We start from the raw sequence: 14,045 nt of genomic DNA, 5'->3' as shown, positions 1-14,045 counted from the left end.
GGGCTTCCTGTGCTCCGAGTTCTTTTGAGAGTGTGACCCTGCACTCAGGGACAGCAACAGTCACGTGAGTCGGAAGAGCTCCCAGCAGAGGGGCTGCTCCTCTGCACTGAGTCTCAGGTGGATCACTAAGCTGTGTAACAGCCACAGGGACAATAATACACATGGTGTACACAGGGATTATTACTACTGCCCCTCAGACCCACCTTCTGTCCCACCAGCAGGATGCACCCCAGTGCTTCAGAGGCGACACCCTGAGCACGAGGAGGTTTCTGTTAACACTGAAGCAGTGACCTCAAGCAGCCTTTCCAGGTTCCCTGCTCAGGGCTGTTATAAATACAACATTTCCAATAAAACAAACCCCTACTTTAAATGTTTTAATGACCTGGTTGGCATCTGTGGGTTAAAACAAGGAAAGAATGTCCATCTGTAGGTTTGACCTTGGTCTTTAATTCCCTCCTAAGCCCCAGAACAATGTGCTAGCAGCTCCTGGCTTTCCAGAAGTCTTGCTGCAATATGGGAGATTGCAGCTGAGTTTTAAGAAGCCTCTCACACACATGCCTTTCTTTTTAACCACTGCCTTCCCACATCCCTCTGCTCATCAGCCCCTCTGGAGATACTTCATTATCTGTCAGTGCTCTGCTGAGTCTGTCACACTGGCAACCTCTGGCACAGCAGGTTTTAGAGCTGTTGCTTTTATGCCAATACATTCCTGCAGTAGAACACCACAATGAAGTAACTAAATAAAGGCTTATTCACAGAACTCACCTTGTCATGAGTCACCCCAATTAAAATTAGTCAAATGGGGCTTAGCACCTGCTTGCACTCAACAGCTCAGTCTAAGGAAAGGGTGTATTTGGTTACATACATCTCTTCAATTGCTTCTGTGCAGTGCCCTTTTCCAGAGCAGCATTCCCCACACTTTCTATTATCCAGCTTAAAAAAAATCAGCTTTGATCTGTGCCAAACTCTACAGGTATCCTAAAGCAGAAAACTGGCTCAGTCATGGAGTGGAGTTCCCTGTTTCTACCCAAGTAAACCAACCTCAGCAGTGTGAGTTTTGTCTGGACAGTACTGAACTTGTTTTCCCAGTTCTGTGCTATTTTGGTGCAGCACCATGTGTGGATGCCATTTGCTTCCCAGAATGAGGGAAGGGTGGGTAAGAAGGATGTTGGTTTGTGGACAAGCAGAGTGGGGAATGGGCCTGGGCACTACAGCACCAGAGCTCCTTCTGCCAGGAAAAGCAAATTCTTTTCCCTTTCTTTTTGTATTCCATCTCAAGATGAAACCAGTTTCATTTGATGCCTGAACGCATGTGATGGGATGGGTCTGACAAACAGATTCTAGGAACCTGTAACATGCACAGCCATCCTGACCTTCCAAGTGAAGTTTGAGGCATCATTAATACATGTCTGTCTGTATCCAGAGCATGAACAAAAGCCTGGAACCCCAACATGGGAAGGGAAAGCCAACCAACCGCCTCCCAAAAGAGCTGCCCATCACTGATTCATAAAACTAAGAAACCTCTTTCCATGCTCATGAAAAGGACTGGCATAAGCCAACTGCTATCTACACCTAATAAGGCAGCAAATACATTATACCTTGATGTAAGTGTTCTGAACAGCGGCTGTTTATAAGTGGAAATGTGCACTTCCACATTATTGGTTTTCTTCTTGGCAGATAAAAGTTGCCCTTTATTTTTTCTATAAAAGCAAGGTAACTTTTCCCCCTACTGTTTCTCAAAGTTGGACTGCAGGTGCTCGTTAGCATGGCTGTTTCTATGGACATGTCACAGTATCTGTGACAGCTATATATACACTTTAATAATGAATTTTTAACTTCTACCTTGATGACAGGCCAATCTCAATGAGTTTTTCACATTTCTACAGCACTTCAGAACACCAAGGGTTAGGTGATGCACTGGTATCTGTTGAGTGTGCCAAAAACTGCATCCAATGGAAGAATCACTAAATTAGTTCATTTTCTTCACTACAGAAATACCACAGGGTATTTCTTCTTTCTAGATTTAAGAAACATGAACACTGAATTTCCTGGTCTGCAGAAACATAAGTCATATGTCAACACTAGATGGGATTGAATGAAAAAGCCTGTCACGTGTCACAGTAGCACTCCATGCTGCACTGTTTCTCTTCCCTAGTCATTCTCATCTTCCCTAGTACACAGTACAGAGCTAATGCAGCAGCACTATATCTAGAATTTTCTTACAGTACAAATCACTTTGAAATGATGCTAAAGTAATCTTGTATTTGGGATGTGCAGCCACGTGTGTCTACTCCACTACTGGTGCCACATTTGGGCAAGAAACTTCCCTGCAGCAATGCAGACTGGCTGTGAGAGACTAAGCTGAAACCAGATTTCACTGTCCGTTGTCTAAAAGATTGGTATGCGAAGTGGAGATGAGATTCCACCATCCATTGCCTGAGAGGGGGTGGGAGAATCTGAGACAAAAATCTTCCATCCATTATCTTAAGGACTGTTGTGAGGAATTGCTGCCCATTACCTCAAAAATTGCAATAGATGAGCAGCTGAAAAGCTGGCTGCAAGACCAGTGAAACTGCTCCACCAGGAACATGTTGTACCTTATATTAAGAACAGAAGTACTCCCCCAACTCATAATAAAAGGGAGAAAGGTAATCACCATTGGAACACCCACCTCCAACGACTACTACAGACCCTGGAGGCACTACCTCTAATGCTGACTATAGACCCTGGAGGACTCCCACCGCTGAGGACAACAACTAGACCATCAGGACACCTCTGGATCCATGCTGGTGACTATCTCCCTGCACCCCAATTCTGTCTCCATTTCTCTCTTTTTTCTGATCTGTCCTATCTCTGTATTTTATTCTTTTTTAATAATAATTGTCTTTTTGTAATAAACCAACAGATCGATTACAGTACTTGACCTCCTTTGTGTCTTAATTTCACTCTGGCAATCACAAAACAAAATGGGTTTTTCACCAGTCAGACCCTGGCACTGGCTAGGATGCCAGCTTTTCCCAGAAGAATTCAAACTCTGCACCAGGGCCTCTCAACATCCTCAAAAGATGGTGGATTGATCCTTGATAAAGAGCTGGAATTTGTTTCTTCGTGGCTTCAGTTCTACTGTTCCAGGAACTGATGTTTTCACTCTACATAAGGAAGAATCAAAGTGTTGAGGCACACAAACCAAGCATTTGGAATGACCTGCATAGCAGAGCCCAGAGTTAACAGCTGATGGGCACATTCAGGCATCTCTTAGTTTCACTCTTACACTACTAAGTTTCAAGTATCCTGACAGCTTGTATGTCAAAGGAAAACCATTAAAAATCACCCGTATAATAAAGGTGGAGAGTAATTATCCTATTTTCCTCGTTAGTAAGATTAAAGAAAACTCAAAAGAATCACCACAATCTGATACATTTTAACCTTATTCAGGCCTATGCTCTTCTACAAACAATGAACTTGAAGTGGCCAGTGGATAATGGTGAGAGGTCAGAATCAGTGCAGACTTAGAGCAGATTAATGCATCTATGATCCATTCACCAAATAACCAGAGGTTTGCTGAGCATGCATTCGCTGTATTGCTACAAAATTTGTGATCACATCATCAAGAAACATAAAAAGCCTAGATGTATTTTATCTTTAGATTTATTATTTTTTGAGGCACTTAATGTCTTACATTTATATAGCGCCATTTCCCCCTCCAAAACACTTTACAGTATATACATACAGGAATGTTTCCCACCACTGTTGAAATGCAGCCATCTGACTATTACCAGTACCATCTTCAAAACACCAACCATTTCAGACTGGAAATCCTCAATACTTTGTCTAACTAGTTCAGAATTCCCATGTACAAACTTCCAACTTGTGCTATTAAAAAGACATAACAGCTAAAATACAGTATCACAGTGCAATTCTGCAACAGAACTGAGACTTGGAACATTGTCATTAGATTTGTTACAATCTTTCATTAGATCAAGTCTATCTCAAAATACTTTAATGTAAGGCCTTTTAAGAATTATCATTCTAAAACATTATTCTTGTTTATACTTTCTTCATAAGCCTCTCTTACAATCAAGCACAGAAGAATGTTCTTCTTTCCTTCCACTATATTCAAAAACACTTAGTCCTGGCCCTAAGGAGATATTAGCATCCTCAGTTCCGGTGAACTTCATGGCATCTAAAGGCAAACCTATTCCTCCTTGCTTATGGAGGTGGATTTTTAGGTTGATTTTAGTATTTGAAATTAATCCGAGATCACACACAATTCTGTTATTAGCCAATTTAAATGTAAAGTACCTTGGGATTGGCTGCTGGGGTGCCATGGAAGTGTGTTGTGTGGGGGTTTGCTTGCCAGCCTTAAAATACATTAAAGTATCCCAAGTTCACTATTCCATTGCAAAGCCTGCCCTAGTCACAAAGATAACAGCAGCTTTCTCACTTTAGAGATTTTTAACTTGTATATCTAAAAAGGTTACTAAAAGATCCCTTCCAAGAGAAGTTGCATTTGTGCTGAGAACTTTCACAAAAAAGGAACAAAACCAAGCCCCCAAAACCCCACGCAGCAAACTACCTGGCATCCCTACTGTCATGGTTACCATTACTGTGAGAATACAGCATGCTGCTACCTGCTACGTTATAGCTGATGTGGGAATCTGAAGGAATAGAAAGAAAATTAGTAAAATGAGATAGCTATTTGCCTTCTTGTGGATCAAGCATGAAAATTTATTCAGGTACCTTACTCTCTTGAATACATTACACCTCAGAAAGGCTTTTCCGATTTTCGTTGATGCATTATACTACGAATCTAATGTGGTCACTAGATTCTTATACCAGTGTAGCTGTTTGCATTTGAGTACTATGAAAGAATAATAGCACTAACAAGAATGGGCAAGGACTAGGATAAAAGGAAAAGTATTAACAGGTAGTGATTTCAACACAAAAGATGATGACTGATCAAACCTGGTAAAAACTAACAGAGAGAAGTGCATCTAAATACGTACCCATTTTATAAAAAACTTGGTTTGTTTTTCATCTATACCCTTGATAAAAGATGCACAGAGCACAGATATATTGCATATTTTATGCATGCCTTCATGTAGTGCATTCCTACATTGTATCTTATATGGAACACTAAAAAACGACTAGACCTTCACTGTACAACATGTATTGGTAATTTGTGTTTTAAAGCCTAAAGAGTGATTCAGTTTGAGTTACACACCTTCCTCTGCCCTGATCACACACACAAAATCACCTTGCTGCATTTATGTTTGTCAAAGTCACATGGCAACCACAAAATAATTTGTAGAGAGAGAACAGTTGCAGTAAACTATCTAAAGAGTTGGGTTTCTGCAAGGGGATTTGGCAGCTTCAACAAGAAAACCAGCAGGGACTAGAGATCCTTAGACAACGGGGAGAATCACTGGTGAATCATTTGTATCAGAAATCAAGAAACCTCATGACAAATAAGAGGATAAAGATGAAGGATGAAAGCATCATTGTAGGCTTTACAGCCTAAATGACCAAACAAGTGCCATTATCACTTAGTTTCAGTCTCATATCTGAAAGGCAGCTAAAACCATGATGAGAGCTCTTTTTTTTTTTGAAGAGGGAAACAGGAATTTGGAAAAAGCAACTGCTGTATTACAGGACTGAACACACAAACGACAGACAACAGTCTGCTGTTTCACAGTTTAACATTCTGGAGTCCATGCTAACCCTTTCTGATTTCAAGAGAAGAGTGACTTGACCCACATTCTCTTCTCTGGTTCTACTTGTGGAGCCATTCATTTCTTCTGAGCTGAAAATATCCATGAGATTGTTTGATACAAGAGACATGACTACTCTTTCTTTTTTCCCCCCGGTTATTTCTTCCATCTCTCAACCTCCTCTCAACTCATTACCAAAGTATTTCTCTGACACAAAAGGGCTGCTGGGGTGGGAGATGAAGCTCTTGCTAAATTGAGAATGGGATTGCTGAGCAGAAGAGAGAACTGCATGGACAAAGAGATGTTAAAGAGAATTCAAAACCCAGCAAAGAACAAGTTCAATTTTTTACCAGAAGGAATTAGTTTTGTCTTTTAGGTTCAGTCCATCCTTTATCAGCAAGGGCATATTGGCTACATCACAAGGCTTGGTTCAAGGAAAAGGCTCTTTCATTTAACTGGGCACAGATCTCAAGATGGGAGAATGTCCTACACTGTGTGAGATATCTCAGAAATATGCATAGAACAGAGCAAAAATCCAAGACTGCTTTGCAGGAACAAGAGAGGTAGCAACCCTAATTTTAACAGGGCTTTTCACTCAAGGGAAAGAAGGTCTACAAAAGTCAAATCAGCTGATTTCAAATGGTTTGCATCCCAGGATGAATCAGATTACACTGATTTAAGCCCAATTTAATTTAGGCAGGTTTTTAAACCACAAGAATAAGGACATTCTTAGTACATATCAATAATTAAACCAACATATACACAATTAGCAATATCCTACATAATAGTAAATGCTTAACAGCTTGTTTTGGGTTATCCTAGTTAATTTGTTTAGAAGACAAGCTGAGTAGTTGTATTGTACAATGTCTGCCTCACTACACACTTCCTGTAATCAGTCTCTGTAGCAGCTCAGTTCATGATTTTAAGATCCAAATTCAACTGTGTCTTCAGTTATTTTCTTGAACTCGTAGTTTCCTCTGCCATCCATATGCAAGTAAAACTGAAATAGAAGAGCATATGTTAGCAATCACTTAAAAATTACCAGGTCTTTAACTTCTCCCTCCTCATATTTCATTAAATTCAACTGCCTCTGGAAAGAAGTTGAACTCTGTTGTTTTTTTCCCTTAGTATCATCCATCACTCCGCTAATGGTCACAGCTAGACTTAACACTGCTGTCTTGGGCTTTGTGATAATATACTTAAGTTACACATTCATCCCTGTGTATTAATTCAATATTTTCCACACATACATACAGTCTCTTTGCATAAAAAGTAATAGCAATAGTAAAATCTCAGCTTGGAAGAAAAGAAGTATTACACAGTATTACAGTAATACAGATTAACTTTTCAGCATGGATATATTAAGCATCTTGAAAGCAAAACTTCATGCTGTTTACTGGGTTCTGGTTGAAGCAGTTTTTGAGACTAAGAAAGAAGACTTAAGTACCTAATGAGTCTTCTATAGTTTTGAGGCATTTAAGGACTTTGGGTGAGTTTTCATAACTAGAAGCATAAGAGTATTTCAAATAAGCCACTGGATTATGAAACTAAAACATTTTTGAAACAACAGATCATCATCTCTTAAGAACCTAAAGGGAGAACACCTTGAAAGCCAAACAACAAAACCCCTACAACCCACAGATACCCTTAGCAAAAACAAAGGCTACATACATCATGATGTTTCCAGAGTGACTTTCTGTGGGAGACAGTGAAGAGAGTGATGCCAACCTACATGAAGAAAATACACACAATAAAGCAGTTAATTTGCCTCATGGGTTAGGTGTTGGTTATTTGTCAGCATCAGCTGAAGAGCTTACATTCATAAACACAAACTTCCAGATCCTATTATTAATAGTATACATATCCAGTCTTTGTATAAAATTTTGCAGATGAATAAATAAATTGAAAAGCAGGAGGGATTTCTCTTTTTTAATTGATTTCACCATTCTTTTGCTCCTAATCATTTGGCAAGACATACACTGAGCAAAGGAGGCAAGGTAGGAGGTGGGTAAACCAACAAACCTGGTAATTGAAAGAAGTGCACTTTAACAGCAAAAACACCCCAAACCACAAAAACTATTAATACATTCTAAAGTAACAATTTAAACCTGAATAATCTTCCTTAGTTTCCTTGCAACTCAGCTGATTACGGATCCCTAACAGCAGCACCAATTAAAAGCCAAAATGGCTCTGATGATAAAGCAGGGTAGCATTTTTAATTACTGCAAGGACAGCTTAACCGGGAATTTTATTTTCCAGGAACATGTATTAGCCACTTGACAACAGGAACTGTAAGTCACGAGCGAACATTCAAACTAACAGAATAACAAGTATACGCAAAACAGACATAGAAAGTTGTCAGGGTATTGGTATTAATGTGGTAAAATTAAGAAATTATGTCCATTCTTTTGCAGAGTCCTCATCAGTGTGAATTTACTACCACAGAAAGCTCCTTAAGTTCCCACTTCAAGTTTCGAGCACATATTTCAGTGGATGCATAGCTTCATTCTGTGAATATTATTGCTGAACAGTTAATGTTATTTCAAGTCAATTCTTTCCTAGGCTGAGGGGGTGAAATTGAATTCTATTAATATTTCACATTGCACTACACAGAATCTGAAATGGTGAGTTTAATAGAGAAAGGAAGAAGCATATTCAACATATTGAACATATTCAATATCATCATGTTTTCCTGGAGTGCTTGGCTTTTCGTATCTCAAAATAGATGGAAATGCTAATTTCCACCCTCTCATTTTGATGTCCTGGCCAACAGAGGGCTCTTGAGCAACAACAAAAAAGTATGAAATCTTAGATTATTTGATCTTTACTTGACATTAAGAGTTTATCTGGAGTAGTAAAGTTACTTAGCAGTTAGTAAGCGTTCTCTGATATACAGAGGTCACATGTACCTCTAAATTATCCTAAGGCTACAAAACAATTACTGAATTCTAGTGTGCATAAAGGGTCCTTGCATGCCCTTCTAAGCTTTTGGGTGTCTTTTAGCATTTTAGGTTTCCTCTTAACATACAGAGATAGAATTCTAGTGACAAAGAGCTTACCTTCCGGCAGTGGCTGTAAATGTAGCCTTCTACATCAACACTAACAGCACTGGTGCATTCATCCAGAATTGCAAACTGGGGCTTATGATAGAATAACCTTGCCATCTGAAATGCAAACCAAAAGGCTATTGTGGAGATAACACTACAATCAAGGCAGTGTTACAAGTGACACTAAGACTTAGCATCCAAAAATTTACTGTGGCAAGGGAATTTCGTTTAGGTTGGCACCCACTGGTGAACATCTGTTTATATAACCAAAGTGTAATGGGTGACAAAAGGTCAATATTTCCTATTGAATTTTTTATACTAACAACACTATTTTAGTTTGGTTTCTTTTTTTTTCCCTCAGTATTCAGGTATTTCATATTTTGAGGGCTCCTTTTAAGGAAAATACTAATATTTAGTTAAACAGGAATTGCTTACAATTTAGGTTACAGTTTTGACCAGGTCCTGTATTTAGTATTTACACTTTTGAGACATAGAATCATAGGCACATACTGCCATCCTCTGCTTCTCTCCCCCGCTGAGTACATCCATCCAATCCTGAACAATATCCCAGCCTCCTTCACGTTCCAAGATGTGACCCAGCTGGACATTGTCCAAATATTCCTTCAGCACCTTTTAATGAAACAGAAATGACAAGTAGAGCTTAAGTGAACTTAAAGAAATGACTGAAGAAGGTTATAAAGGGTTATACTATTATACTGGTGTACTATCAACCCTGATAAACATTAAACAAAATGCAGCAAGTTTAACAGCAGTTTCAGGATTTTTAAATATGAAAAATTACACATCATAAGCAAGAGAAAGGGTTAATGATTGGATTATCATTACCTGGTCAGAAATACCTTTCTTTCTCTGATCTTCTAAAGTATCTGGATATATAACTTGATCTCTGAGTGTTCCAAGAGTCATATATGGTCTCTGAGATACAGACAGAAACAAAAAGGTAGGTCAAATATTTGTAAGCATAGCCAAAGTAGGAAGAAAAACTACTGTCAACTAATTACTTTGCCTCACCTGGGGAACATAGAACAACTTTCCTCTTACAGGCTTTGTTAAACGCCCACCAAACAAAGGCCACAACTGCAACAAGAGAAAGATTTAAACTTGACTGGAAAAAGTCCAATTACAATTTGGAGTCTCTGCTGTTCATTTTCACAAGTTTCCTTACCTCACCAAGAACACGGAAAAGTGAGCTCTTTCCACACCCATTTGGTCCACAAATCAATACATTTGCACCAGATCGAACCTAAAAATGCAAAGCCAACACATAAATGTAGTGAGGAAGTACTGGTGAAAGCCTTTGCAAACAGTAAGACAAGCTGGTATTCTTGTAGGCTTGTACCTAGCACCTTCTGACACTACAAGGACTGATTTCCAGTAATCATTTAGTTTTTCTCTTTTCCAACTAGTCTAGCACCAACTGCAGCTGGAAAAAAAAACCAACAAAACAAAACAAAACAACATACTTGTAACAATTAAAAACACTTTTGGGCAAATAGCTCATTGCCTTTTTATTTTCTCATTTGGAACTAAAATGAGGATTATTTTTGTTCCCATTTAAGCATACCATACAAGCACCTCTCTAGCTTTGATTGTACATGCATTTATAAATCAGATTACCTCTGAAATTACCATATTCCCTTTAAAACTTTAGACGAATATTGTTTTCTATGGTATTAAGAAACTTACCTCAAAGTTAAGGTCTTGAATCAAAACATCTCCATTAGGTGTCACCAACGGAACATGATCAAACCTGTGTTGCAATATTTAAAATATAAGGCAATTAACAGCTAAGGAAGTTCTGGAACCACAAGTGGTACCTTAGTGTTTAACAACTATTTCTAGTTTGTTGGTAGGTTTTTTGTCTTCATATATTTGCTTTTTGAATCCTTCTAAGCCTTTGGTCTCCAAAACACCTTGTGGATAAAAACCCACATTTAAAGATGCTCTTCGTTTTAAACCTGATAGTGGAAGTTTCGTCCATTTAGTTCCAGGATACACAATGAATGTTCTCTGCTCTTCCTACTTTTGCTTCTCTCCCTTGCTTTTGTTTGCTTCTTTTCCCCCCTCAATAAAAATAATAAAAGTAACTCTACCATCTCCTTTCTCCTCTCACTCCCCTCCACTCCACCATGTGATTTCCACATTGTCCAGATTGAGGCTATTTCATCTATTATCTGGCTTTACTCCACATCTTCAGGTAGTATTACTATGCCAATACTATGACCCTCAAACTGCAAAAACCTGAGGAACTGATTGTTACTTGAGTACATCAGTGAAGGGTACAAGCATGCAGATATACAAACTGAATACAGACTTGCCCCTGAATTTTACTGCCAATTTATTTCATGGAATAAAATCTGTAACCAACTTATTTCTAAGAAGAAGTTTGATAAAGTGTTAACAAAAAGGTCTGGGAGGTCATATTCCAAAGGATAGCTGGAAATACTTCTATACAGGCTATGGAAAGACAGCATATTATGTCTTCTGCTAAGGTGAGAGGACAAGGACTGACTTACACAATAGAAATGCTGACAGGGAGCAAGGCAGAATTATATGTAAATAAACTATAGCACAACAGGAGCTGCATATTGTAATAATGTGTATTAAAACCTCCATTAACAGAGGCAGAGGGAATGACTTATGTCTTTCTAGGCTAAGTTAAAAATACTGAAGTTGTGGAAACTTTGTAAACATACTTGATAAGGTTATCAGTGTTGATAATTTCTCCAGATCCAGGTATCAAAGGCAAAGCTGGCTTTTTATCTGTATCTTAAAATAAGAAGAAAGCATTAGAGACCGGAACGCTACGGAGAGATGCATATACAGCATATTAATGTTGTATCTACCTTTTTCCTGTGATACCATGGTACGCTGATATTTGCCACCATTTAAGTCCTTCAGAACCTGCATTAATTCTGTAATTCGAGCTGTGAAACTAAAAACAAACCACACAAAAACCATAAAATTAACCATAATTAATCTTTAGAAGTTTCAGAAATCAATAGTAACTCTAATGAGTATAATTACTAAATGACAAAGGTATTCAACCCAGCACAGAAACAGAACTTTAACATTTCAGTTGTACTAAGGTTGTCCAATATTCACAATACTTTCAAGAACCTTTTCCTGTAATAGGCAAGTATTTGGTAGCTTTCTTCTTAGACGTTGTTTCAATTCAACATTCAAACTGTATGCAGCTACTGTTCAGATACAAAATTACTACTGAACATAATTATCACAGCTTCAGATTTATTTTCAGCACCAAGTATTTTTAACCCCTAGATTTCTAGGATGCTGCAGTGAACAAATCACACAAAACCATTTTAATTCTGAGTCAGTTTGGTGAAATGAGAAGAAAAACAGCAACATAACTCTAAGAAAGGAAACTTGACACAACTACTTATGAAGCTTACCCAGCCAATCTTGTCATTTCACGGCCTGCTAGAACTATTCTGCCCAAGGCTTGAGACATTCTCAGTAACATTCTTCCACTTTGGTAGTAATCCTAGAGTAGAAGAACGTTTCTTTATGTAGACTAACAGAATTTAAATTCACAAAATGGTTTTAATTCTGCTGTACCTACCTCCAAAAGTTCTGCATGAGTACTGTTCTGGTGGCGAGGATCAGCCAGGTTCAGAAACGGGCGACTAACAACCAGGTAACCAACCACAGTGGCAAGGTCTGAAGTTTAAGAGTAAATATTAAGCTACACATTAATTAAAGCAGTAAGAAAAAAAGATTTCTCATTTTAAAATTTAAGCACTTTGTTATTTATAGCAATCCATTAGCACTGGATAAACACTTACATTTGGCAATGATGGTATCAATGAAACCCATTGAGAACCTGAACAGGATGAAATTATGCAAGTGTTCCACCTGGTAAGTTACAGAAGAAACAAGGTCAAATTAGATCAGTACCTTTTTTATTAGCTTTTATTATTTTACAGACATTTGATTCAGAACAATTATTTTTCCCTAAGTCACAGATACCTCAACACACCTATAATGATGACAAGCACTGCACAAATGTCTCTGCTGGCAAAGACCTGCATTCCAACACAACCTACACTTGAAACAGAGCAGTGAAAGAATAGTTTTTGTAGTGAAAAGGAGGTAAGTGGCAAGAGAAAGACCATTTTATCAGAAACCTGGCTTCTGCTTACAGCCTACTAATTTTTAAATCTAATGACTGTAGCAGCATAAGCATCAAGCCACTATAATTCAATTTATACTAAAATACTTCAAGAATCACCATCATAAAATTAACTGAAGTTTTGATTAAAATGTTTTAAAAGATAAAAGAAGTTTTACCAGTTTACGGAAGGTTTTGTGAATAGTCTGTTTTTCTCTCAAGTTTCCATTATAAAAAGCAATTTCTTCACTAAAAAAAAGAAAAACAATTTTTTTCCATCAGTCTTTAAAGAAGTCAGCCATAAAACACAGGAATATATCTCCCATTTCAGTCACTTTAGAAAATAAGAGTCTGTATATTTTCACAGCAGTAGAACATAAGCTTTTTATACCCCAGCTACAGTTTGTCTCTTAATTAGGAATATAATGCACATATAAATTAGTTAAAAATAATCCTCATAAAGATGCAAACACTTTGCTCTCAACCGATAGCATTAGACTTTCCAAATACATATGTTAACATAAAGCTTTTCCATTTATACCACACCATTACTTTGTCACTTGTATCTTGCATCCAAGTAAATCAATACCTGTTTGTAATAAGTCGTGAGTTGACATATCTGTATTCCCCTTCATATTTCTGTTCTATAACAGTCATCTTGCCAATTGGTCGTCTTAAACGGGTAAGGAAGAACCCCGAAATAATCAAGTAAGCCATCATGCTAGCTGGACCCTGTGAGCATCAAACCAGAAGAGAAGCTTACCATCTAGATGGTCTCAAATTGTAACATCTATATATAAAATGCCGAGAAAGCATGAATCCCTGGATTCTCACCTTCTATGTGTCTATGTTACCACTTCAGTTACCCTTGAAATTCATATCATGTTCCTTTCTTTTAGGTTGTAGATATTATTTAATAATGTTACCAATTCTCTGTCCCTAGATGCCCTTCCCATCCCAGCCTTCTACTCAAGTTCTATGCCACCTGTGTGTCCTACTGTCCTGGCTTATTTCACTATGAATTTCCTTGTTTTTTTCTCATTTCCTTTCCTTCATTTCTACCTACTTCATTTTCTCTGTATTTGCTACATTGTCGTAGCAGTCAATATTTCAATCCCATTCTCTTCTTTGATC

At 38.0% G+C, this 14,045-nt stretch overlaps 1 protein-coding gene across 1 annotated transcript in view; it reads right to left on the bottom strand.

Moving 5' to 3' along the window:
* Nucleotides 1-5,596: 5,596 nt before the first annotated feature.
* The window catches only part of ABCD3 (ATP binding cassette subfamily D member 3), a 29,592-nt gene continuing 21,143 nt past the window's right edge, over nucleotides 5,597-14,045 (bottom strand). The window contains exons 9-23 of the mRNA XM_034063653.1: nucleotides 13,501-13,643; nucleotides 13,091-13,160; nucleotides 12,586-12,655; nucleotides 12,363-12,460; nucleotides 12,193-12,284; nucleotides 11,626-11,714; nucleotides 11,476-11,548; nucleotides 10,466-10,529; nucleotides 9,945-10,022; nucleotides 9,791-9,856; nucleotides 9,605-9,694; nucleotides 9,269-9,388; nucleotides 8,771-8,875; nucleotides 7,383-7,439; nucleotides 5,597-6,711 (exon numbers count right to left, since the gene is read on the bottom strand). Coding sequence (XP_033919544.1) covers nucleotides 6,634-6,711; nucleotides 7,383-7,439; nucleotides 8,771-8,875; nucleotides 9,269-9,388; nucleotides 9,605-9,694; nucleotides 9,791-9,856; nucleotides 9,945-10,022; nucleotides 10,466-10,529; nucleotides 11,476-11,548; nucleotides 11,626-11,714; nucleotides 12,193-12,284; nucleotides 12,363-12,460; nucleotides 12,586-12,655; nucleotides 13,091-13,160; nucleotides 13,501-13,643 — 1,293 coding nt within the window. The 3' untranslated portion in view covers nucleotides 5,597-6,633. The remainder of the gene's footprint in view (nucleotides 6,712-7,382; nucleotides 7,440-8,770; nucleotides 8,876-9,268; nucleotides 9,389-9,604; nucleotides 9,695-9,790; nucleotides 9,857-9,944; nucleotides 10,023-10,465; nucleotides 10,530-11,475; nucleotides 11,549-11,625; nucleotides 11,715-12,192; nucleotides 12,285-12,362; nucleotides 12,461-12,585; nucleotides 12,656-13,090; nucleotides 13,161-13,500; nucleotides 13,644-14,045) is intronic.

Source organism: Melopsittacus undulatus, chromosome 6 (assembly GCF_012275295.1).
Source record: "Melopsittacus undulatus isolate bMelUnd1 chromosome 6, bMelUnd1.mat.Z, whole genome shotgun sequence".
Taxonomy (NCBI): Eukaryota; Metazoa; Chordata; class Aves; order Psittaciformes; family Psittaculidae; genus Melopsittacus; species Melopsittacus undulatus.
Note: the sequence above shows the minus strand (reverse complement) of the source record. Positions and strands in the feature narration are given on the sequence as shown.